The sequence below is a fragment of the Brachypodium distachyon genome, chromosome 1 (genome assembly GCF_000005505.3).
Source record: "Brachypodium distachyon strain Bd21 chromosome 1, Brachypodium_distachyon_v3.0, whole genome shotgun sequence".
NCBI classification, from domain to species: Eukaryota; Viridiplantae; Streptophyta; class Magnoliopsida; order Poales; family Poaceae; genus Brachypodium; species Brachypodium distachyon.
Window position 1 is genome coordinate 73,233,179 of NC_016131.3, and position 17,537 is coordinate 73,250,715.

The 17,537-nt window shown below is 49.1% G+C and overlaps 2 protein-coding genes across 2 annotated transcripts; one reads left to right on the forward strand and one right to left on the reverse strand.

The window, feature by feature from the left end:
• The first annotated feature begins 3,219 nt into the window (after window positions 1-3,219).
• LOC104581888 lies at window positions 3,220-8,691 on the forward strand. The gene is made up of 6 exons (XM_010230951.3): window positions 3,220-3,711; window positions 4,392-4,538; window positions 4,757-4,839; window positions 5,466-7,364; window positions 7,460-7,628; window positions 7,726-8,691. The coding sequence occupies exons 2-6, from the start codon at window positions 4,460-4,462 to the stop codon at window positions 8,421-8,423; spliced, it is 2,928 nt and encodes a 975-aa protein (XP_010229253.1). The 5' UTR covers window positions 3,220-3,711; window positions 4,392-4,459; the 3' UTR covers window positions 8,424-8,691.
• Window positions 8,565-9,708, reverse strand: LOC104581889 (EC protein I/II). The gene is made up of 2 exons (XM_010230953.3): window positions 9,047-9,708; window positions 8,565-8,972 (listed from the first exon to the last, which is right to left on the reverse strand). Exons 1-2 carry the CDS (start codon window positions 9,103-9,105, stop codon window positions 8,774-8,776), a joined length of 258 nt encoding a protein of 85 aa, XP_010229255.1. The 5' UTR covers window positions 9,106-9,708; the 3' UTR covers window positions 8,565-8,773.
• Between the last annotated feature and the right edge of the window lie 7,829 nt (window positions 9,709-17,537).

A 17,537-nucleotide genomic window follows, 5' to 3' on the forward strand; every position in this document is an offset into this window, starting at 1 on the left:
TCATCCAATAGGATGGTAGCATTAAGACTGTTTGCCTAGGAAAAGTAAGAGTAGAATGATTAATTGGGCTTTGGGAATCCAAATGTACAAGTATTTTGAGTAAACTTGCAAGGGCTACATGTACAAGTAAAAAGAAGCGGAGGGAATAAATCTGAACATATAAGAAATATACTACTCCGTATTCATTTTTCATGAGTTTCCAGTGGTTCTTCAATGATGTATTATGTATTCACATTTCTAGGCATAGGGACCTCTGCTACATGTGTCGCTTGATCTGCACAACAAGTTCTGCTAATAGGCCATCATTGCTTGCATATAGTGGGCACATGAAATGATAGCTCCTGCTCGGTTTTGCCATCCCAACCGTACAATTCACATCATATTTTTTATAGTTTTTACTCGTGTATTGTTGGTGAAAGATGGTCAAGTAGCCGAAATAACTACCTAGATAGATAGTAAAAAATGCACATGACATAACTTTGTAGGGACATTTAAAAGCATATGCACGCCCAAGAACTTATTGCTTAACCTTGATAGAGTTTACAAATACTAATGGTAAATGGTATGACTGAATGAATTGCAAATAATGTGAGGTTTTTCTATTTTAGTTCTAGTCTCGCAGGCAGTGGCACATTCGATACTTTCAGGCATTTGTTGGATAAAAGACTGGCCAAATAGTATAATCCTGTTTTTCAAAGCTAGAAGATTTTGTTGGCAATCAAAATAAATCTTATTTGAGATATCTTTCTGATCGTGAAGTGCAGCACATGCAGATCTCAGTCCAGCATCAGAAAAATCAAAAGAAAAGAGTAGACTCGTTTTATATCTCAAAATTCAGCCGTATCAGTCATGCGCAATGATCATGCCTATAAATAAAACAGAGCATAATAGGTTTAATTTCTTAATCTCATAATAAAATGCATATAGAGCCCATGCATAAGTTATGGTCTGACAGAACGAATATGAAAGATGGGTGCTTGCTCCTACATTTGCATTTCTTCTAGTGTTTTTGGACCAGTACTGCTTAGACACCCCCTAATGCAGCTGGGCTATCCCAGAAGCAGGCAGCAACTTCACATGACGCATGTTCCTGTGGGGGCTCTTGATCTGAGTGATCAAGAGGAATTTTCACCCGAAGATGCACAATCTTTTCATTGAGGTGGGCACAGAATTAAAGAGCACTGTCCTGATCATGGCTCCCCTTTACAACCTACGAGACCCAATTCTCTAGCCTCTGCAGAAAGATGTCATTAAACGCCAATGCTCTGAGTTTGCTTATTTTAGCAAATGGAGAGTGAGATTCGAATTCGAGGACCATCTGGGCAGATCTTTTTGAGTTTTAACTATTGGAAGCTCCTTTACACTTGTTGACGGTGTTTTTGAAGGCAGAAAGTTCAAGGCAATCTCTCAACGGATATCGCGGTCGCCCGTTTTATGTACTTAAGGTAAGTGAACTAAAACCACGACAAGTATTTAGGAACGGAGGGAGTAAGATGGAGCTAGAAGAAGCGAAGAGTTCCGAATTCGTACAGGTCTGTTGAGCCTACTAGCTTCTTAATAACTAAGATTTCACGTCTCGTAGCCTCGTGTAGAGTTTCCCCTTGTTATTTGAGGTGAACAAACAATTCTCAACTGGCAAACTCATAAATACTCCAGTTGGCTCGCTAGCTTGGTCTGGAATTCTTAAAATTCTCAATACTGTTTTGGCCTAGCGATAATGCTGTTGAAGAATATACTAATCTTGGGTTTTCTGGTCGACAGCACAACGATTGCCTTATCGCCCTTTGCTTTAGGCAGTGTGGAGAGGGTGCTGGGTGGTATTGATTCGATGGGGAACCCCACCATGTGATCTCTTGATGTAGGAGGTTCACAGGTTTAACTAATTTAACTCCTTGGATATGATATGATCTTCTCTCCTCCCTTTTGCATGCTTAGTTTACTAACGAGGAATGATGGCTGTGCATGCACGCACGGCCTGTTTCATCACCCCAACCAAACTTTGGAAAGCACTCTCTGCTCTTTTGCGTTTATTATACTGGACTGGAATGATGCTTGGTTGATGTCCTTGGAATTTCCAACATTAACCAACTTCTCCTTCGGCTAGCCGTGCATGCTCTCTTCGAGTATCAGAGATACTCCATGCATAACATGCTCCCAAAATCTCTCCAAATCTATTACACGGAGTAATGTCTCTTCAGCTGCCAGCCATTGCCATGGATGAAAATGAGAACCGTGGAGAGGCAACAAGGTAAAAGAAGCATGGGTCTGTGCAACTGCAATATATGTTGAGCAGAGAATCAAGAGGCAGAGCAATAATACAGCGCCCATGGACCATGCCATCTCCACGCTCTTTCGTAATGCCATTCGCTGGTGCCTGGGCGGGCTAGCTATAGCTAACTAACCCCCCAACCCAAGCCAAACAGGCCAGCCCCATCACCACCAGTAACATACATAAACAAGGGCCTAAACAAAAAACAAAAGGGAACCCGCAGCTGTTAGTGGTTAACCAGGTCAAGGCCATGTGCAAGCAAGCTGCCCTGCCCCCTTCCCTCGACCCGGCCAGGGACGGGCGTCCGTCACCAACATTCCGATCAAAATCTCTCGTGCATCGCTGCTGGTGCACGACGCCGGTCTGACAGGCGGGGTGCCATTGCCCATTGGATTGAATGCGGCCGGTGCCGGGTGCCCGGCCACCAGCAAACACCCATGGTGAGGCTGCTCTCTGCTACCGCTTGCTCGCCCTCTGGAGTCTGGGTCGATCTTCCTTGCTGACGATGGCGCACGGACGGCAGGCGTACGTGTACGTGTACACGGTCTCTTTTGGGAATGTTGATTATAGATTACAGAGGGAGATAGATACGGTATCATTTGCTTTAGAGGAGTAAGTTTGACAGGGTAAGCAGAACCGAGCGCACGGCTGGGAAAATTAAACGTACCAGCAGCTACCTGGTGATTGCGCTGATGAATAAATAAATAACGAGATTACTAATTACAGCTGCAGCAAAAAAAGAAAAAGGCAATTCTGGTAGCAGCAGCAGTACGGATTTGGGCGCCTGGGGTGATTCTCCTATTTTAAGGAGGAAAAAGCCAAGAAATCTCATTCTGTCATCCAATTCCCCCATGACGCAGCCCCCGGAAACGGACGACGCAGCAGGCGGTTAGTTGGCGAGATGGCGCCAAATGGAACGGCCTCGTGCAACACAACGGAAAGCGTGTGGCGCACCAAGCTAGCTGAAGTACTACTGGAATACTTCCTCCCCGGTTGTGTTGAAAATGCCAGAGCATCTGTCCCGGCATCTGTTAAGAACTCCCAAGAGGTAGAGGCTGGGAACGGTGGAAGATGGTGGACAGATAATTACGGGGAAGGGGAACTGGAAAGAGGGTTGGTGTGTAGGGGGAAGGGCTAAAAGCTTTCGCTTTCCCGGCGGTTGCTTTCCCTCCTGCTCTGTTCATGCATGGGCTGTAATAACTACTTCTATACTAGTACCCGCCGCCACCATAAACTCGCCTCGCGGCATCTCTTCTTGCTTCTTCTTCTTCTTCTTCTTCTTGCCCCCCTCATTCCCGCCGTCGCAGAAGCAGCAGCAGCAGCTAAAGGGGCCGGCAGGCGGCGAGCGGCGGTTCGCCGGGAGCTGCGTGCTAGGCTAGCTAGCTCCGGCGAGGAGGGGCCGCGAAGATCGGTCCTTGGATGCGGCGTGCTGCTGATTATCGGTTAGTTCCTCGATCGATCTTGTTTTCCAATCGTTTGCGTTTGGTTCCTTTTCTTGTTGTTGTTCTTGGAGAAAATGCGCCAGGTTGCCGTGTGATCTGGGTGCACGTGGTGGGGGTTGGGCTCGGACTCCAGCCCCATCATGCACGTTGACGCTTCTCTGGATCACCATTTTTGCTCATGTTCATGCGCTCAACAACTGCCTCGGTGCTCTATGATTGTCGATTACCACCACTGCTTCCAAAATGAATCCTGAATTCCAACAAAGGAATTAATGCCTTTTCTTAGATAAGATCCTCACGCGCTTCCTCTTTGATGAATCTGACTCCATGATGGTGGTGATTATGGATTTTTGTTTTTGGGGTCTTCTCTTCTGTGGGATTCCTTCCTTGCATGCTGAATTTTGCTTTGGCCGATTGCAACGAATGGCACGACTTCAGTCTTGGACACTAGCAGTAAATTCTGTTTGATGAAAGGCTTTCTCCCCGATTTCTGTTAACAGAAACCATCGGTCGAAAAACAATCATTCCCCCCTTGCACGCTTGTAGTATTGGTTTTAGTTTCAGAGAGGGAAAAATTGATCGGAAAGCTGATGAGGAAATCTCTGGGTTATTATTTCTGAGGTGTCATGCTTTCTGAAGAAGAAGAGAATATGACACGGTGTCTTGCACCACTTTTACAGGATAGCGAGGTCCCTGATCTTGCCACCGAAGAGCCCTGCTGGGCTGGATCTCCCTGGAGGTTGCGACCATGATGCAGTACCTGGACTTCTCCCCTGCCGCCAGCAGCACCTCCAAGAAGTGGCCGCACAAGAGGCAGCCGGGCCAAGGTACTTCCTATGATACATGATGAACTCTGAATTCATTCCCATGATCCTGCACATAATTTTTACCTGAAAAATTCTGAATCATCAGTAGCACACTCAAAATGAAAAGGTTTGATTAAGACATCTATATATGATATGGGTTCTCTGCCTTTCTATGTTGCGATTGAGAATTGCTGCAGAATTTAATTCGTCGGTGTTCATTCTTGCTGGGCTTGATGCAGGTTTTGATGCTCCAAGGAACAGCATGGAGTTCGCCATGGATGCGCCGCCCCGCAGCTACGGCGTCTTCCAGGAGGATGTTCCGGTGAGTCTTGTACAATTCCTTTACTGCTCATTCTGCCAGAGTAACTACAACTCCTTGCATTCTTCTGTGTCCTCAAGTGTGCAGTTTGGTAAGTTCTTGTGTTTCCAGGAAAAGGCCTGTCTTTTTTTCTTCCAGTGGCATTTGCAAACAGTTCATTCATTCTCTGCGTGAAAAGGAAAACAGAAGATTACTAGGTAGATCTTTGTTGACAGAAGAGTCTTTACACATGGTCTTGGTAACGGTACTGCTGCTAGGTGTGCTTGTACCTGCTTGTTGTTGCCTGAGAAGACAGCCCAAAACATGCATTGATGATGGTGTCACAACAGTACACCCCCATCTACTGTTTGTGTACACCGTACAGTTACATTGCCTCACCTTAGCTACCCATCTACTGTTGGGTACAAATGCATTGCCTTACCTCTTAGCTATTCTCTGCACTATTGCCATCTTCTCAAGGGTAAACCTTTTTTTTCTTCATTTTGCATCTACTGAAAAGAGTTCCTACATTTTCTAGAGAGGAATTGAACCATGTTGAATTGTTTGCATGGAAGAACTTGTGTTGTTGCAAGAGCTAACTAGCTTGCACTGATCCTAATCCTGATCAAGTCCACTGTGATTCTCTGCAGTATACTCGCAACAACATGAGGCAGTATCCAAGAGCCTCCTCGGCTCCCGTCAAGAAGCTGATCCATGAGGACATATCATCCATGAGGCCAAACGAAGGGCACAAGAGAGCGCCCAGTGTCATCGCCAGACTGATGGGCATGGACTCGCCTCCGCTGAGCTCAGCCACCGGTCAGCTCATCGCCGTCGCCCACTCGGATGATCGAAGACGGCAAGAGATGATCATCGCGAGGCCGGTGACGAGAAGAGATCCTGCCGAGATGATCTCAACCAAGCATGTATCGTTCGTCGAGCACAAGAATCCTCCTGCCCGGCAGGCAACGAAACACGAGATCCGCCCCTTCGACGACGACGATGAGAGCAAGAGGAGCAATGGTGGTGGTGATGATGATAGATGGAGCAAACCGGTGCCGCGGGAGCACCCGCAAGAGGAGGAGCTGCAGAAGTTCAAGAAGGAGTTCGAGGCGTGGCAGACGAGCAGGGTGTGGGAGCAATCCAGGACTCTGGAGCTGGAGACCCGCCATGGCGCCGTCGTGCTCGACGACAATGACGATGATCGGAGGTGCTCAGAGATCGTGCCTTACAGGTACCACCACCAGCAGCAGCAGAAGCAGGGTTACAGAGGGAGAGATACCGGGGGCAATGACAACGGCGATGGAGAGGTGCATTGGAGGAGAAGAAGAAACAAGGATGGCGGCGCGTCGATCTCCGGGAGCCGGACATTCTCCGTGGCGAGCAGCGCGGGCGATGATTATTCTTCGAGGCTTCCTCTGTCGAGGTTCTACCGCGAGGAAGAGGAGGAGCAGAGGTCGTCGCCGACGAGGATCGTGGTCCTGCGGCCGTGCCCGGAGCTGAGCGCCGACGACGTGTCAGAGTTATCACTCGTGGGATCCCCGCAGCTGATGAAGAAGGAGAACGACATGGAGGCGTTCCTGGAAGAGGTCAAGACGCGGCTCAAGCTCGAGCTCGAAGGCAGCAACCACAGGGCCTCCGACGCGTGGGCCGGCGACATGGCCGACCCGAAGCGGATCGCGAGGAGCATCGCCAGCCAGATCAGGGACACCGTGGTCGCCATGGACGCGCACCACCAGCACCCGGCGCTGGTCCGGTCGGAGTCGACGAGATCCTACCGGAGCAGCAGCGACGTGCAGAGCCAGGTGGACTACATCTGCCGAGATGCCCGGAGGCAGCTCTCGGACCGCCTGAGGAACGTGCTGAGGAGTACTCGGGAGTCTCCGGAGATCGCCACCCCCGAGCAGCCGCTCTTCTTCCCTCACCGGAGACGGCCGTCCTTGGACGAAGCGCCGCCGCTGAGGAAGCCGAAGCCGAAGCCGAGTCCCCCGAGACGCGAGGCGGCGAGTAGCAGCGGCGGCAAGAAGAAGATCAAGAGCAAGGAGGAGAAGAAGCGCGCGATCGAGTCCTCCGACGCGAGGCACGGGCTGCAGCAGCACAGCAGCTACAGGACTAGCTCGGCGGCGGTCGACGACTCGGAGGACGAGGACGCGGCGGCGTTGTCGCCGAGGAACCTGATGAGGTCCTTCTCGGCGCCGGTGTCATCGAGGACGAGTAACAACACCTTCGTGAAGCTCCTCTCGGACGAGCCCCGGGTGCTGTTCCCCGGAGCGCGGGTGCAGCGGAAGCACGAGGCTGGACATGGCAGCAGGCCGCTGCCGGCGTCGGAGGAGGAGGACAGGCCTGTTAAAGCATTGGGCGGCATCAAGGGGAGAGTGTCCAGCCTGCGGCAGAACCTCGGGCTGAGAGGGAAGCTCTTCGGCAAGAAGCTTGTCCACTCCTCTGCCGCTGACGAGTCGTCGTCGTCGTCCTTCTTCCCCGACGACCTCCCGCCCATCGGCACGCTCATCACCGCGCCTTCCGTCCTCATCCACCCCGGCGTCCTCCATGTGAGCCGCCGTGATCGATTACAGCACTTGCTGAATGCTTCGGGTTTGGGATTTTCAGAGTGAGTGAGGCTGATTTTGGCATGATGGCATGGCAGGAGAACTCGACGGAGGTGCCGCCGAGCCCGGCGTCGTGGTGCAGCAGCCCGGCGGACGACATGGTCCGGGGAGGATACCCGAGCCCCGTCTCGCCATTGGAGGCCTCCTTCGGCGAGCACCGGTCGCCCTTGAAGCCGCTGCCGCCGGCGACCTCCTCCCCTGCTTCCGGTAAGTAGCATTGCAATCGAGAGAGCCGCTCATCTCTGAATGTATTTTCATCAGTGTCACGTTTTCTGACCAACGAGGAAAACAACTCGTGTATCAGAACAAGGCATTCCATGGCTGGAGGAAGACGATCAAACCCAAGAAGTCGCAGAAACAAGCCCAGCGCTCCATGACGCCGCCAACGAAGATGACACGGCCGAGATCGAGATGGATCACCACCCTGTAAAGGCTTTCATCAGGGCCGTCCTCGTCACCGCCGGCATGTTCGGCGGCCAGAACACGGACCAGATGTTCTTCTCCAATTCCCAACCGAAGCCGATCCCCAAGTGGGTGCTCGACGAAGTCGTCTCCTCGTCATCGTCGTCCTCACCTCCGGCCGTTCCCGACGTCGTCGTCGACCGCCGCCTGCTCTTCGACCTGGTCAACGAACACTTGCCAGAAGCCACTTCCACCCGCGGATCCACGACGCTGTACACGTTCAGCAAGTGGTACATCGCGGCGGCGCCGAGGAGGAGAGGCGGCAAGCGGCTGCTGGACGCGCTCTGGAGAGCCGTGCAGGCGCTGGTGGAGCCGCCGCTGCCGCTGAGACACGACGGCGACGCGTTGCCGACAACGACGACGACGATGATGAGCTCCGTGGACGCGCTGATCGGGCGCGACATGGGCGCGTCGCCATGGAGCGGCGGCGCGTTCCGCGGGGACGTGGACGGGGTCGGCGAGGAGGTGGAGGCAGAGATCCTCGGGGAGCTCCTCGACGAGACGCTCTGGGACGTGCTGCTCAACGTCGGCGAGGACTGATCGGCCATTTGGTGTTTGTGCGTTGCGAACTTACTACGATCGATCCAGCATACTTGTACATTTTGGGGTGTGTTTTTTCAGAGCTTCTTCTTCTTTTTTGAGAGTGCTTTTGCCGGATTTGTGTTCTGAGTGAGAGATCAGTCAGTCAGAGATGTAATTAAGCTTTGTGTGTGACCGTGTGGAACAGTTTGGATGGATGGAAGGATACCAAATCATTCATCTGCCCTGAGAAAATGCATAAAAGGAAGCAGGAAGAGATTGGAGAAAACAAGTTGCTCTTCTTCTTTATTCATGCCAGGAGTACATCAAGCAAACACATGACACGCTTCAGTCTTCAGACCGCTTGTGTATCAGGCGGCGCAGGTCGCGCAGTTGCAGGTCGGGCCGCAGGTGCAGCCGCCCGCCTTGCCGTTGCCGTCCCCGGTGCCGAGCCTGCCGCAGGAGCAAGGGCTGCAGGAGCAGTGCTCGCCGCAGCTGCACATCGTGTGGCAAGCGGCCGCCGTGTTCACCGGCACCGGCACGCCGCCGCTGCTCTGCTTCCCGGCGCACCTGCATAAAACAGAAGCCGTCAGGTTTCAGCAGAAGCACACAGCGTGTGAGCAAAGGCAAATCGAGTGAACTGCCTGCAAGCGGCGCCGCCTGGGCACGGCACGATGCAGCCGCACTTGTGGTCGCAGGGCATGGTCACGGGCTTACGGCTGGAGGTTACGATACGGCAGAGCTTTGCTTTCCTCCTGCAGGTTTCAGATCTCTCTCTCTCTCTCGCAGACAGAGGCTGCCGTGCAGGGCTGGGCTTGCCAGTTACTGGTACTAATAAGCTTGCCAGGGATGGAATGCCTTAGGCTACGAGCATCGGTGCACGGGCGCCAGGTGTGCGTCCACCTTTCTTTGGCCGCTCTCGGTGTAAGCGGTGCAGATAACGCCGGTGACCAACATCGTCAGAAGGAAAACAAGAAAAAAGAAAACGGAATTCCCATACGCCCAGTTTCCATTCAGTTTTCGTTTATTCATTCATGGATGGATCGTCTGATTCTTCAATCCAAACCGCTCACATATACACACATCACTCCTTGTCCTTGATGAGGCTGGTGATGGCCACGGCGAGGTGCGCGAACTGGGTGTTGAAGACCTCATAATCCTCAAGCCAATGCGGCGGCCGCGACGAGGAGCCCGGGCCCAGGAACCCGGCCTCGCACAGCTGCGCGATCGCCGGCACCCCGCCCAGCTCCGTCGCGACGTCCCCGTACCTCCCTTCCGCCACGGCGTCCCTCGCCGCCTCGTACCGCGCCCTGACCGCGCCGTAAAGCGTGCCGCACCGCTCCAGCGCGCGCCGCCACACGGCGCCGGGGCCCGTCGCCGCCCTGCCTTCGTCCCCACCGTCCCGCCGCAGCAGCCGCAGCGCGCGCCAGATCTCGCGCGCCGCGTCGCTCGCGTGGCTGGCACCAGCGGCGGCCGCGAGCTCCGCCAGCGCGCTCGTGCCGCCCGCGGCCGCGGCCCGGGCGTTCGGGCGCGTCACGAGGTGCGCTCTGCAGAAGCCGGCGTTGGCGAGCCTGTCGACGCTGTGCACCGCCTTGCAGGTCTCGTCGATCGCTACCGTCCAGAGGAGCGTCGTCGTGTCCCGTGTTGTCGGCGGATGGCCGGGTGCTGCGGCGTGCGCCGGGCGGCACGCGATGGCCAGCGCCGCGGCGACGGTGGCCGTGGCGAGGACGACGAGAGCGCGGGGAGTCCTCATTGTTTTTTTTTTCTCTGATTCGTGCTTTGGGGTTTGAACTGGCGGAGGGAATGGGCTGATGGATGTGCGTTGGACATTTGGACGACGGATTTATACGCGAGCAGACTGGAGATTGATGGTTTCGGAGCTGTAGAAACGCGCCTGCGCACGTTATTGCTGGACAGAAACGGGCATGTGGCCATTAACAAGTGCTAGCATGTGGTACTAGCCTACGCCCGATTAACGCACCGTGTTAATTCAATTCCTGTGTAGAAACAGATATTAACTGCTACCGCAGTTCCAGTTTACAGGTCCTCCAGAAAAAATGCAGAGTTTTATGCGATGCATAATCTCTTAGTACGCCATCTTAGTGATAGTTCATAAGGACATCTTCAACAAGGGGTACCACACGGTTTCCAATAAGGTGATGATCAATCTGGACGAGAGATGAATATCACAACTAAGTACTGGTTGTTTAAAGAAGTAACAGGTACTACACGGATACGAACACAGAAAAGAAGATGACATGTGGATCCATCATGAAAAAGAAATTAATAAGAAAAAAAATATTAAAAGAAGAAGAGAAGAAATTTAATATCAACCATCATTGGATGCCTTAAGAAACAAATGCCACAATGCCTTGTATCTTATTTGTTGTCTATAAGCAAGGGTGCATTAAGGAGGTATGCATGCATGTGATCGGAGGAATTGATGTTTTTGTCTATGTCCACGTGCAAGAGTAGTATCTCCAACAAGAAACAGTCTTCCTCTATTTCTTCATTAATTAGCATGACATGTAAGCAAAATGCCCAAGATGTCAAGAGACCACCATTGGGAGCGGCCTTAGTGATTCCAGGCTTCAAGATCGGACTTCGGGCTGAAATCTAGTGTGTGTTTGGTTTTAGTCTAGTTTGCCCTACCGGAAGTTGGCTAGCCTATTTTCTTTGTCCTGATTTTGCTTGCCTAAGAATTGGTCAAAATATTGGCTACAAAAATAAACTAGTGTCAAAGTAAACATTTGACATGCCAAAAGAATTGACAATCATCCAAACAGAAAAGAACTATTTGGTCATGATCAAAAATCTGTAAGGCAAAATTTATCCACTATCCAAACAACCCCTCTAGAGTCCGGTTGTCTAGTGTTCAACATTCAAATATCAAACTAGAACCATCCAAATATCTTCTTTGATATTTTTTGCGGACATCACATTTTCAGAATTATCTAACATTTCCCATGAAGCTTAGCAAATAATCTTCTATGTAACGACACACATATATAGTTATTCATGAGACTAGATTATAGTTGTTCTTGTTCAGCAAATGTAAATACACTATATTCACTTTGAGCATAGTAAAATACAGACATGTAAGTGTTATGGTGGTATGGACGGAGATTTCTTAATTTTAGGAATTAGTGCATTTTAAGGGAAAAACTTAGGCGAACATGCTTTAGATTTCACTAACAAGTTGTACAAATTTTGATAAAGGTCATGTATCTCAAATGGAGGCTTACATCTATACAAGTAAGCGTCGAAGGAAAGGGCGCCGCTGGGAGGGTGACGTTCTGAATTTTGGGCCTTCTTCCGAATCGATGTAGAAATTTAACATACGAAAAGCACATGTCAGAAATTTGACATATGAATCCAATGTGATAAACACAAAAATATTCAATATACATGTAATGTCTCCTATACACGACACATGCATTCGGCCATATGTGAAATAATATTAAGAAACAAAATAGTGTTCCTACCGAACCCCATGGTGCAATGTCATATATAGGAGCAAAGAAACTTATCTTTAGGCTGAATATAGAGAGACTCGTGAAGTTAAATTGTGTAGCTACGAATGAGAGACATCGTGAAATCAGTAGGTTCTTTGCTTTGCCATGGATGCAACAGACACATGGTTCAATAGTTCATGTGGTTGGTACGAAGCTATCATCATGGTGCAATTCTATTAATAACTAGGTCGTCATGATCAAAAGTTTGTAGGTCAAAATTTAGCCACTATACAAACAACCACTGTAGAGTCCGGTTGTCTAGTGTTCACCATTCAGATACCAAACTGAACCATCCAAATATCTTTTTTTGATATTTTTTGCGGACATCACATTTTCAGAATTATTTAACATTTCTCATGAAGCTTAGCAAATAAACTTCTATGTAACGACACACATATATAGCTATTCATGAGACTAAATTATAGTTGTTCTTGTTCAGCAAATGTAAATACACTATATTCACTTTGAGCAGAGAAAAATGTAGACATGTAAGTGTTATGGTGGTATGGACGGATAAAACTATGATTTTTCATCATTGCATCTATACAACTTCAAGCATCATGTAGCAGTGGCATGCATGTCGCAGTCATGTGAATCCTGCTTAAGGAGGAATTCTACTTACTCATAGCATTCGAAATACACGACAATAAGTGGCTCATAACAATAATTGTCCATGTTGTGTACATGCCGAATTTCGCGGGGCGGAAATCATGAATAGAGGCGAAAGTTAGGAAAGGATTCTGCGGTGTCGTTATTTTCAATGCATCGATATAGTTGTATATTTGCAAGAGTATTTGTTTGTTGTAATAAGAGATTGGTATTATGTTTACGTGCTAGCTCATCGGGTGAGTTCAGACCAAATTCTACATGGTTTACCAACTTCTCGAAATTAACATCCTCGGCCGGAAAACCGGTTGTCAACGTCGCGTGGGGATTGCAGTAAAGAGTATCGTGCGACCTCTTTCTCTCGACTCTAGACGGGAAAATTCATCTTTCGGTAGAATGTTTACAGTACTTCGATGCAATATAGTTATAGTTAGTGTTGGTGTCGAGGAAGATGACACTATAAAAAAGAACGCGATATATAAAGGTCTGTTTGGATTATTGTCAAACCTAACCTTACTAAAAAATGCTCATCTCGTGGGTTCTGTTTGATGTTTGGACTAGCGGTGAGATTTTGGCTCGCCCACTCATACATGATGCGCCCTGTTATTCTCGACAACACGCATGCAAGCTATAGGCGTTGAAATGATTCGCCATTTGGTAGCATGTTTTGGTTTTTCTTGGTAGTGTTGTTTTGTTGCCATAAAGAGGAGCGTTGCAGTCGATTAAGCTATTTTCTAAATCAGTGCATTAACCTCGTGTTTATGTACAAAGGGTTAGCTCATGCTTGTTAGACTCATGATGATAAAACTCGTTAAGTTTTTTACAAGCTGAAACTTGTGATCGGCTCGGTAATATCTCATTAAGCTCGCGGTTGTCTTTGTGGGTGCTCGTTAAGACACAATATGCTAGATTCTGACATTTTTTCCCTTGACTTAGTATTAGTCTCGCGAGGACTCAATGAGATAGATGAGAAATTGAATAAAAAATGGATCTTTAGATGAGCTAGACTAACTTGATTGTGTCTAGCCATTTAAGCATACATGGATGAGCTGTATTTACTAGTCACCGAAAGCTCATTATATCAACTAGCTAAAATGGTTGGTTTGCTCGGCTCGTTAGTCAACGAGCTAAATGAGTCGAGATCATTAAGCTCGCGAACTTTTCGTCAAGTCCCACCTTTGCAATGTATACGCAGCATGTACTCTACTTTGATTGGAAACAAAATGAAGATTTTTTTTTTTGCCAATTTCAAGAGGCTGGGGACTCTCACCTCTTCAAAAAAAAAAATGCAATTTTTTTGGCAATCCAAACATCTACAAACAACCAACTTTTTTTTGTCATGTCGTAGCTTTGCTCATGTCAAAACTTTGATTGGGCTATTTGGGGTTCAAACTAACACCCTAAGCATCATATTGAGGATAAATTTGATACATGTCGTGAAACCTAGCGTATTCGAAAAATAACACGGCAATTATTTGAAAAATCTAATAAGTGATAATACTCCCTCCGTCCCATATTAAGTGACTCAAATTTATCCAAATATGGATGCATCTATAACTAAAAAGTGTCTAGATACATGCAATAGAAGCACGACCCCAACAACCAATCCCCTCACGCTACACATCTCACTATGGCTCACTCTAGCATTGGTGCTGTCGTGCCCGAACACCAAGCTGAAGCTCAAGGCAGCACGGCTGCGGACTCTGCCCCGTTTGTCCAGCGGCCCGGGAAGGCTCACATGGAGGAAGAAACACCGAGAAGCAAGCTCCGGGTGGAGGCTCTCATCGCTGGAGCGGGAAGGCTGGATCGTGCCAGGCTCAATGAGCGTCTGGAATACGATGAGGAGCCCTTCGTGATCGACTACAACACAATCAAGGCGGAGATGAGCTCGCACTGGGTGATCGTGGGGAAGTACCTCACCTGCGACGTCTTCAACACCGCCTACCTCTTCAATGCCATGAGCAGGGCCTGGCAGCTGCGTGGGGGGATGATGCACAAGAGCTTCACCGGCAACCGCTTCATCATCGAGCTCGAGCTGGAAGGGGACTACTGCCACATTCTAGCTGGTGGCCCGTGGCTGCACAGAGGCGACGCCATGCTGGTCACTCCATACGATGGGACTGCTGCTGTCAGTGAGGTACTGATTGACACCTTCCCCATCTGGGCCCGTATCTATGATGTTCCTATGCCTTTGATGAATGAGCAGTGGGGAAGAGAACTTGGCAATCGATTGGGCCATGTTCGTATGGTGACGACTGACAACAGAGGCCGCACATGGGGAGACTTCCTCCGTGTGCGGGTGGAGCACAACATCTATAGGCCGCTGTAGAGGTGGGTGAAGATCGAAGGCAAGCAGGTGGTTGACGGAGAAGAGAAGAAGAGGGAAACCTGGTGCGAGGTGAAATATGAAAGAGTCCCATATTTTTGCTTCTTCTGTGGTTTGGTTGGACACAGGGGACGCGACCGCTTGAGGCTGGAGGAAGAAAAGATAGCAAGATACAACATCCAGCAACGTGCGTCTCCGTACAGGCACTTCGAGCACCGGAGCTTCTATCTGGTAGCGGAACCCCTTCAGATCCGCCGCCAGCTAAACTTCGGGTCGGGAAGACAGGAGGCGGCTGATGCTGGAGAGAGGAACAGTAGCGGACACCTGCTGCAGGGAACTGAGAGGGTCGCGGCAACACAAGATGAGTCCGACGAAGAACGCACTGTCACAGCAACTGATGCAGAGATCGGGACGGTGGTCCAGGCAGTCACGAACATGAAGGTAACTTGGAAGAAAGGTGAACCATCTGATGCTCTCTGATGCTGCTGCTGCTGTACAAGACCGCAATGTAGATGCTGCTCCGGTAAAGCCAAAGGCACGTCTGCTGAAGACGTACATCTCCAAGGATAGCAAGAAAGGAGGTCGAAGGACAAAGCCAACGATGCAGAGCAAGAGTGCAGTCAAGATCCTTGGGAAGAGGGCAGAAAAGGAGCCTGACATCGTCGACGATGAAGATCGCAGCAAGAAAGCCAAAGGAGGAACAGGACAGGCCAGCGAAGCTGTCAAGGAGCGTGAGGTGGACAAGGAGGCAACCAGCCACGAGGCCGCTGGTCACCTGACAGGTGCAAAGGATGGCGCCTGTCAGCAGCCATGAAGACCCTATGCTGGAACTGCCGAGGGCTGGGGCAACCTCAGACAGTTCGTGAGCTGACCAACCTAGTCAACGCCCACAAGCCGAAGATCATTTTCCTCTCTGAGACAAGACAAAGACAGGAGTACGTCGTGAACCTGCGCTGGAGGTTCGGGCTGAAGAATCACGTACACAGAGAAAGGGAAAGGCGGCGGCTTGGCTCTTTTCTGGGATGAATCTGTCCAAATTAGTCTTTTGAAATTAGGAAATCGTTTCATTGATGTAATAATTGGCGATTTGCCAAAAGGAATAACATGGAGATGCACGTTTGTTTATGGGGAACCTCGCAAACACCTTAGGCATAATATGTGGGAACTAATTAAACGCTTAAAACCTATGTATAATAGGCCGTGGCTCATGGCAGGTGACTTTCATGAAGTTATGTGGTAGGAAGAGCATATCTCTGCCACACAGCGCAACGCTAGACAGATGCAAGACTTCAGAGAAACACTATCAGAATGCAACCTGTTTGACCTTGGTTATGTGGGATGTCCATGGAATATGACAACAGGCAGAAGGATAGTAAGATTTTACGGGTCCGACTTGATCGGACAGTGGCAAACCCTGAGTGGTCGCAAATTTACCCCTCCTGCCAAGTCAGTTATCTAATCAGTGCAGTGTCTGATCACTATCCAATCCTAATTTCCCTGGAGCCAGACCCCGTTTGCTCAAAGCATAAAGGAAGGATTAAAAGGTATGAAGCGCACTTGGAGAGGGAAGCTGCTTTGTATGGGGAAGTTGAAAAAGGCTGGATGAGCAACAGAACTGATGGAGACTTGGGGGAAATTAGCCGCAGCCTAAGTGGAGTTATGAATTCCCTACATTCCTGGAGTGGGAAAACAATTGGGTCTATTCACAAGCAGCTAAAGGAAAAGAAGAAGCGTCGTGCTGAAATATATCACAGGAATGATCCTCGCAGCAGAGAGGAAGCCCATAAATTAGGAAAAGAAATTGATGAATTAATTGACAAGGAAGAAATCCACTGGAGGCAAAGATCCAAAGTGGACTGGGTGAAGGAAGGAGATAGAAACACAAGTTTCTTCCATAGAAAGGCCACGTGGAGAGCAAGGAAAAACCAGGTTAAAAAATTGAAAAACGATTCTGGTGTGCTTATTGACAGAATTGACGACCTGAAACAGATGTCTACTGATTTCTTCAAAGAGCTGTACAAAAAAGATTTAAATGTGGAACCTGAATGTGTTCTTCAGGCTATTCCACTTGGGGTAACTGATGCAGATAACCAAGCCCTATGTGCTGAACTTACTTATGAAGAGATAGGCACTATTCTGTTCCAGATGGGACCTTTGAAAGCTCCTGGCAGCAATGGTTTTCCTGCTAGGTTTTTCCAGAGACATTGGAGTATTGTAAAAGAGGACATAATCCGTGGTGTTAAAACCTTCTTCGCAACGGGTGTCATGCCTGACGGTATAAATGATACCATCATCGTATTAATCCCAAAGAAGCAGAATCCAGAATTTCTCATAGACTTTCATCCTATCAGCTTATGCAATGTAATTTACAAGATTATTGCAAAATGCTTGGTCAATAGGCTGACAACTATTTTGGATGATCTGATTTCGGAGACACAGAGTGCCTTTGTACCTGGAAGATTGATAACTGACAATGCACTCATTGCTTTCGAATGCATCCACGCAATAAAACACAGTAAAGATCAGAGAGGTAAACTTTGTGCTTATAAACTCGACTTGGCAAAAGCGTATGATAGGGTGGATTGGGACTTCCTGGAAGGTGCTCTGAGGTGTTTTGGTTTCGCTGAACAGTGGATAAGTTGGGTTATGACTTGTGTCCGTTCGGTTAAATATTCGGTCAAATTCAAT

Bases quoted from the DNA above. Each gene is read 5' to 3' on its own strand.
- LOC104581889 (XM_010230953.3), bottom strand. From the start codon at position 9,105: ATGCCCTGCGACCACAAGTGCGGCTGCATCGTGCCGTGCCCAGGCGGC. The intron at 8,973-9,046 runs GCAGTTCACTCG...TGTTTTATGCAG, and splicing joins CCAGGCGGCGCCGCTTGCAG to GTGCGCCGGGAAGCAGAGCA.
- LOC104581888 (XM_010230951.3), top strand. From the start codon at position 4,460: ATGATGCAGTACCTGGACTTCTCCCCTGCCGCCAGCAGCACCTCCAAG. The intron at 7,365-7,459 runs GTGAGCCGCCGT...ATGGCATGGCAG, and splicing joins TCCACCCCGGCGTCCTCCAT to GAGAACTCGACGGAGGTGCC. The intron at 7,629-7,725 runs GTAAGTAGCATT...CTCGTGTATCAG, and splicing joins GACCTCCTCCCCTGCTTCCG to AACAAGGCATTCCATGGCTG.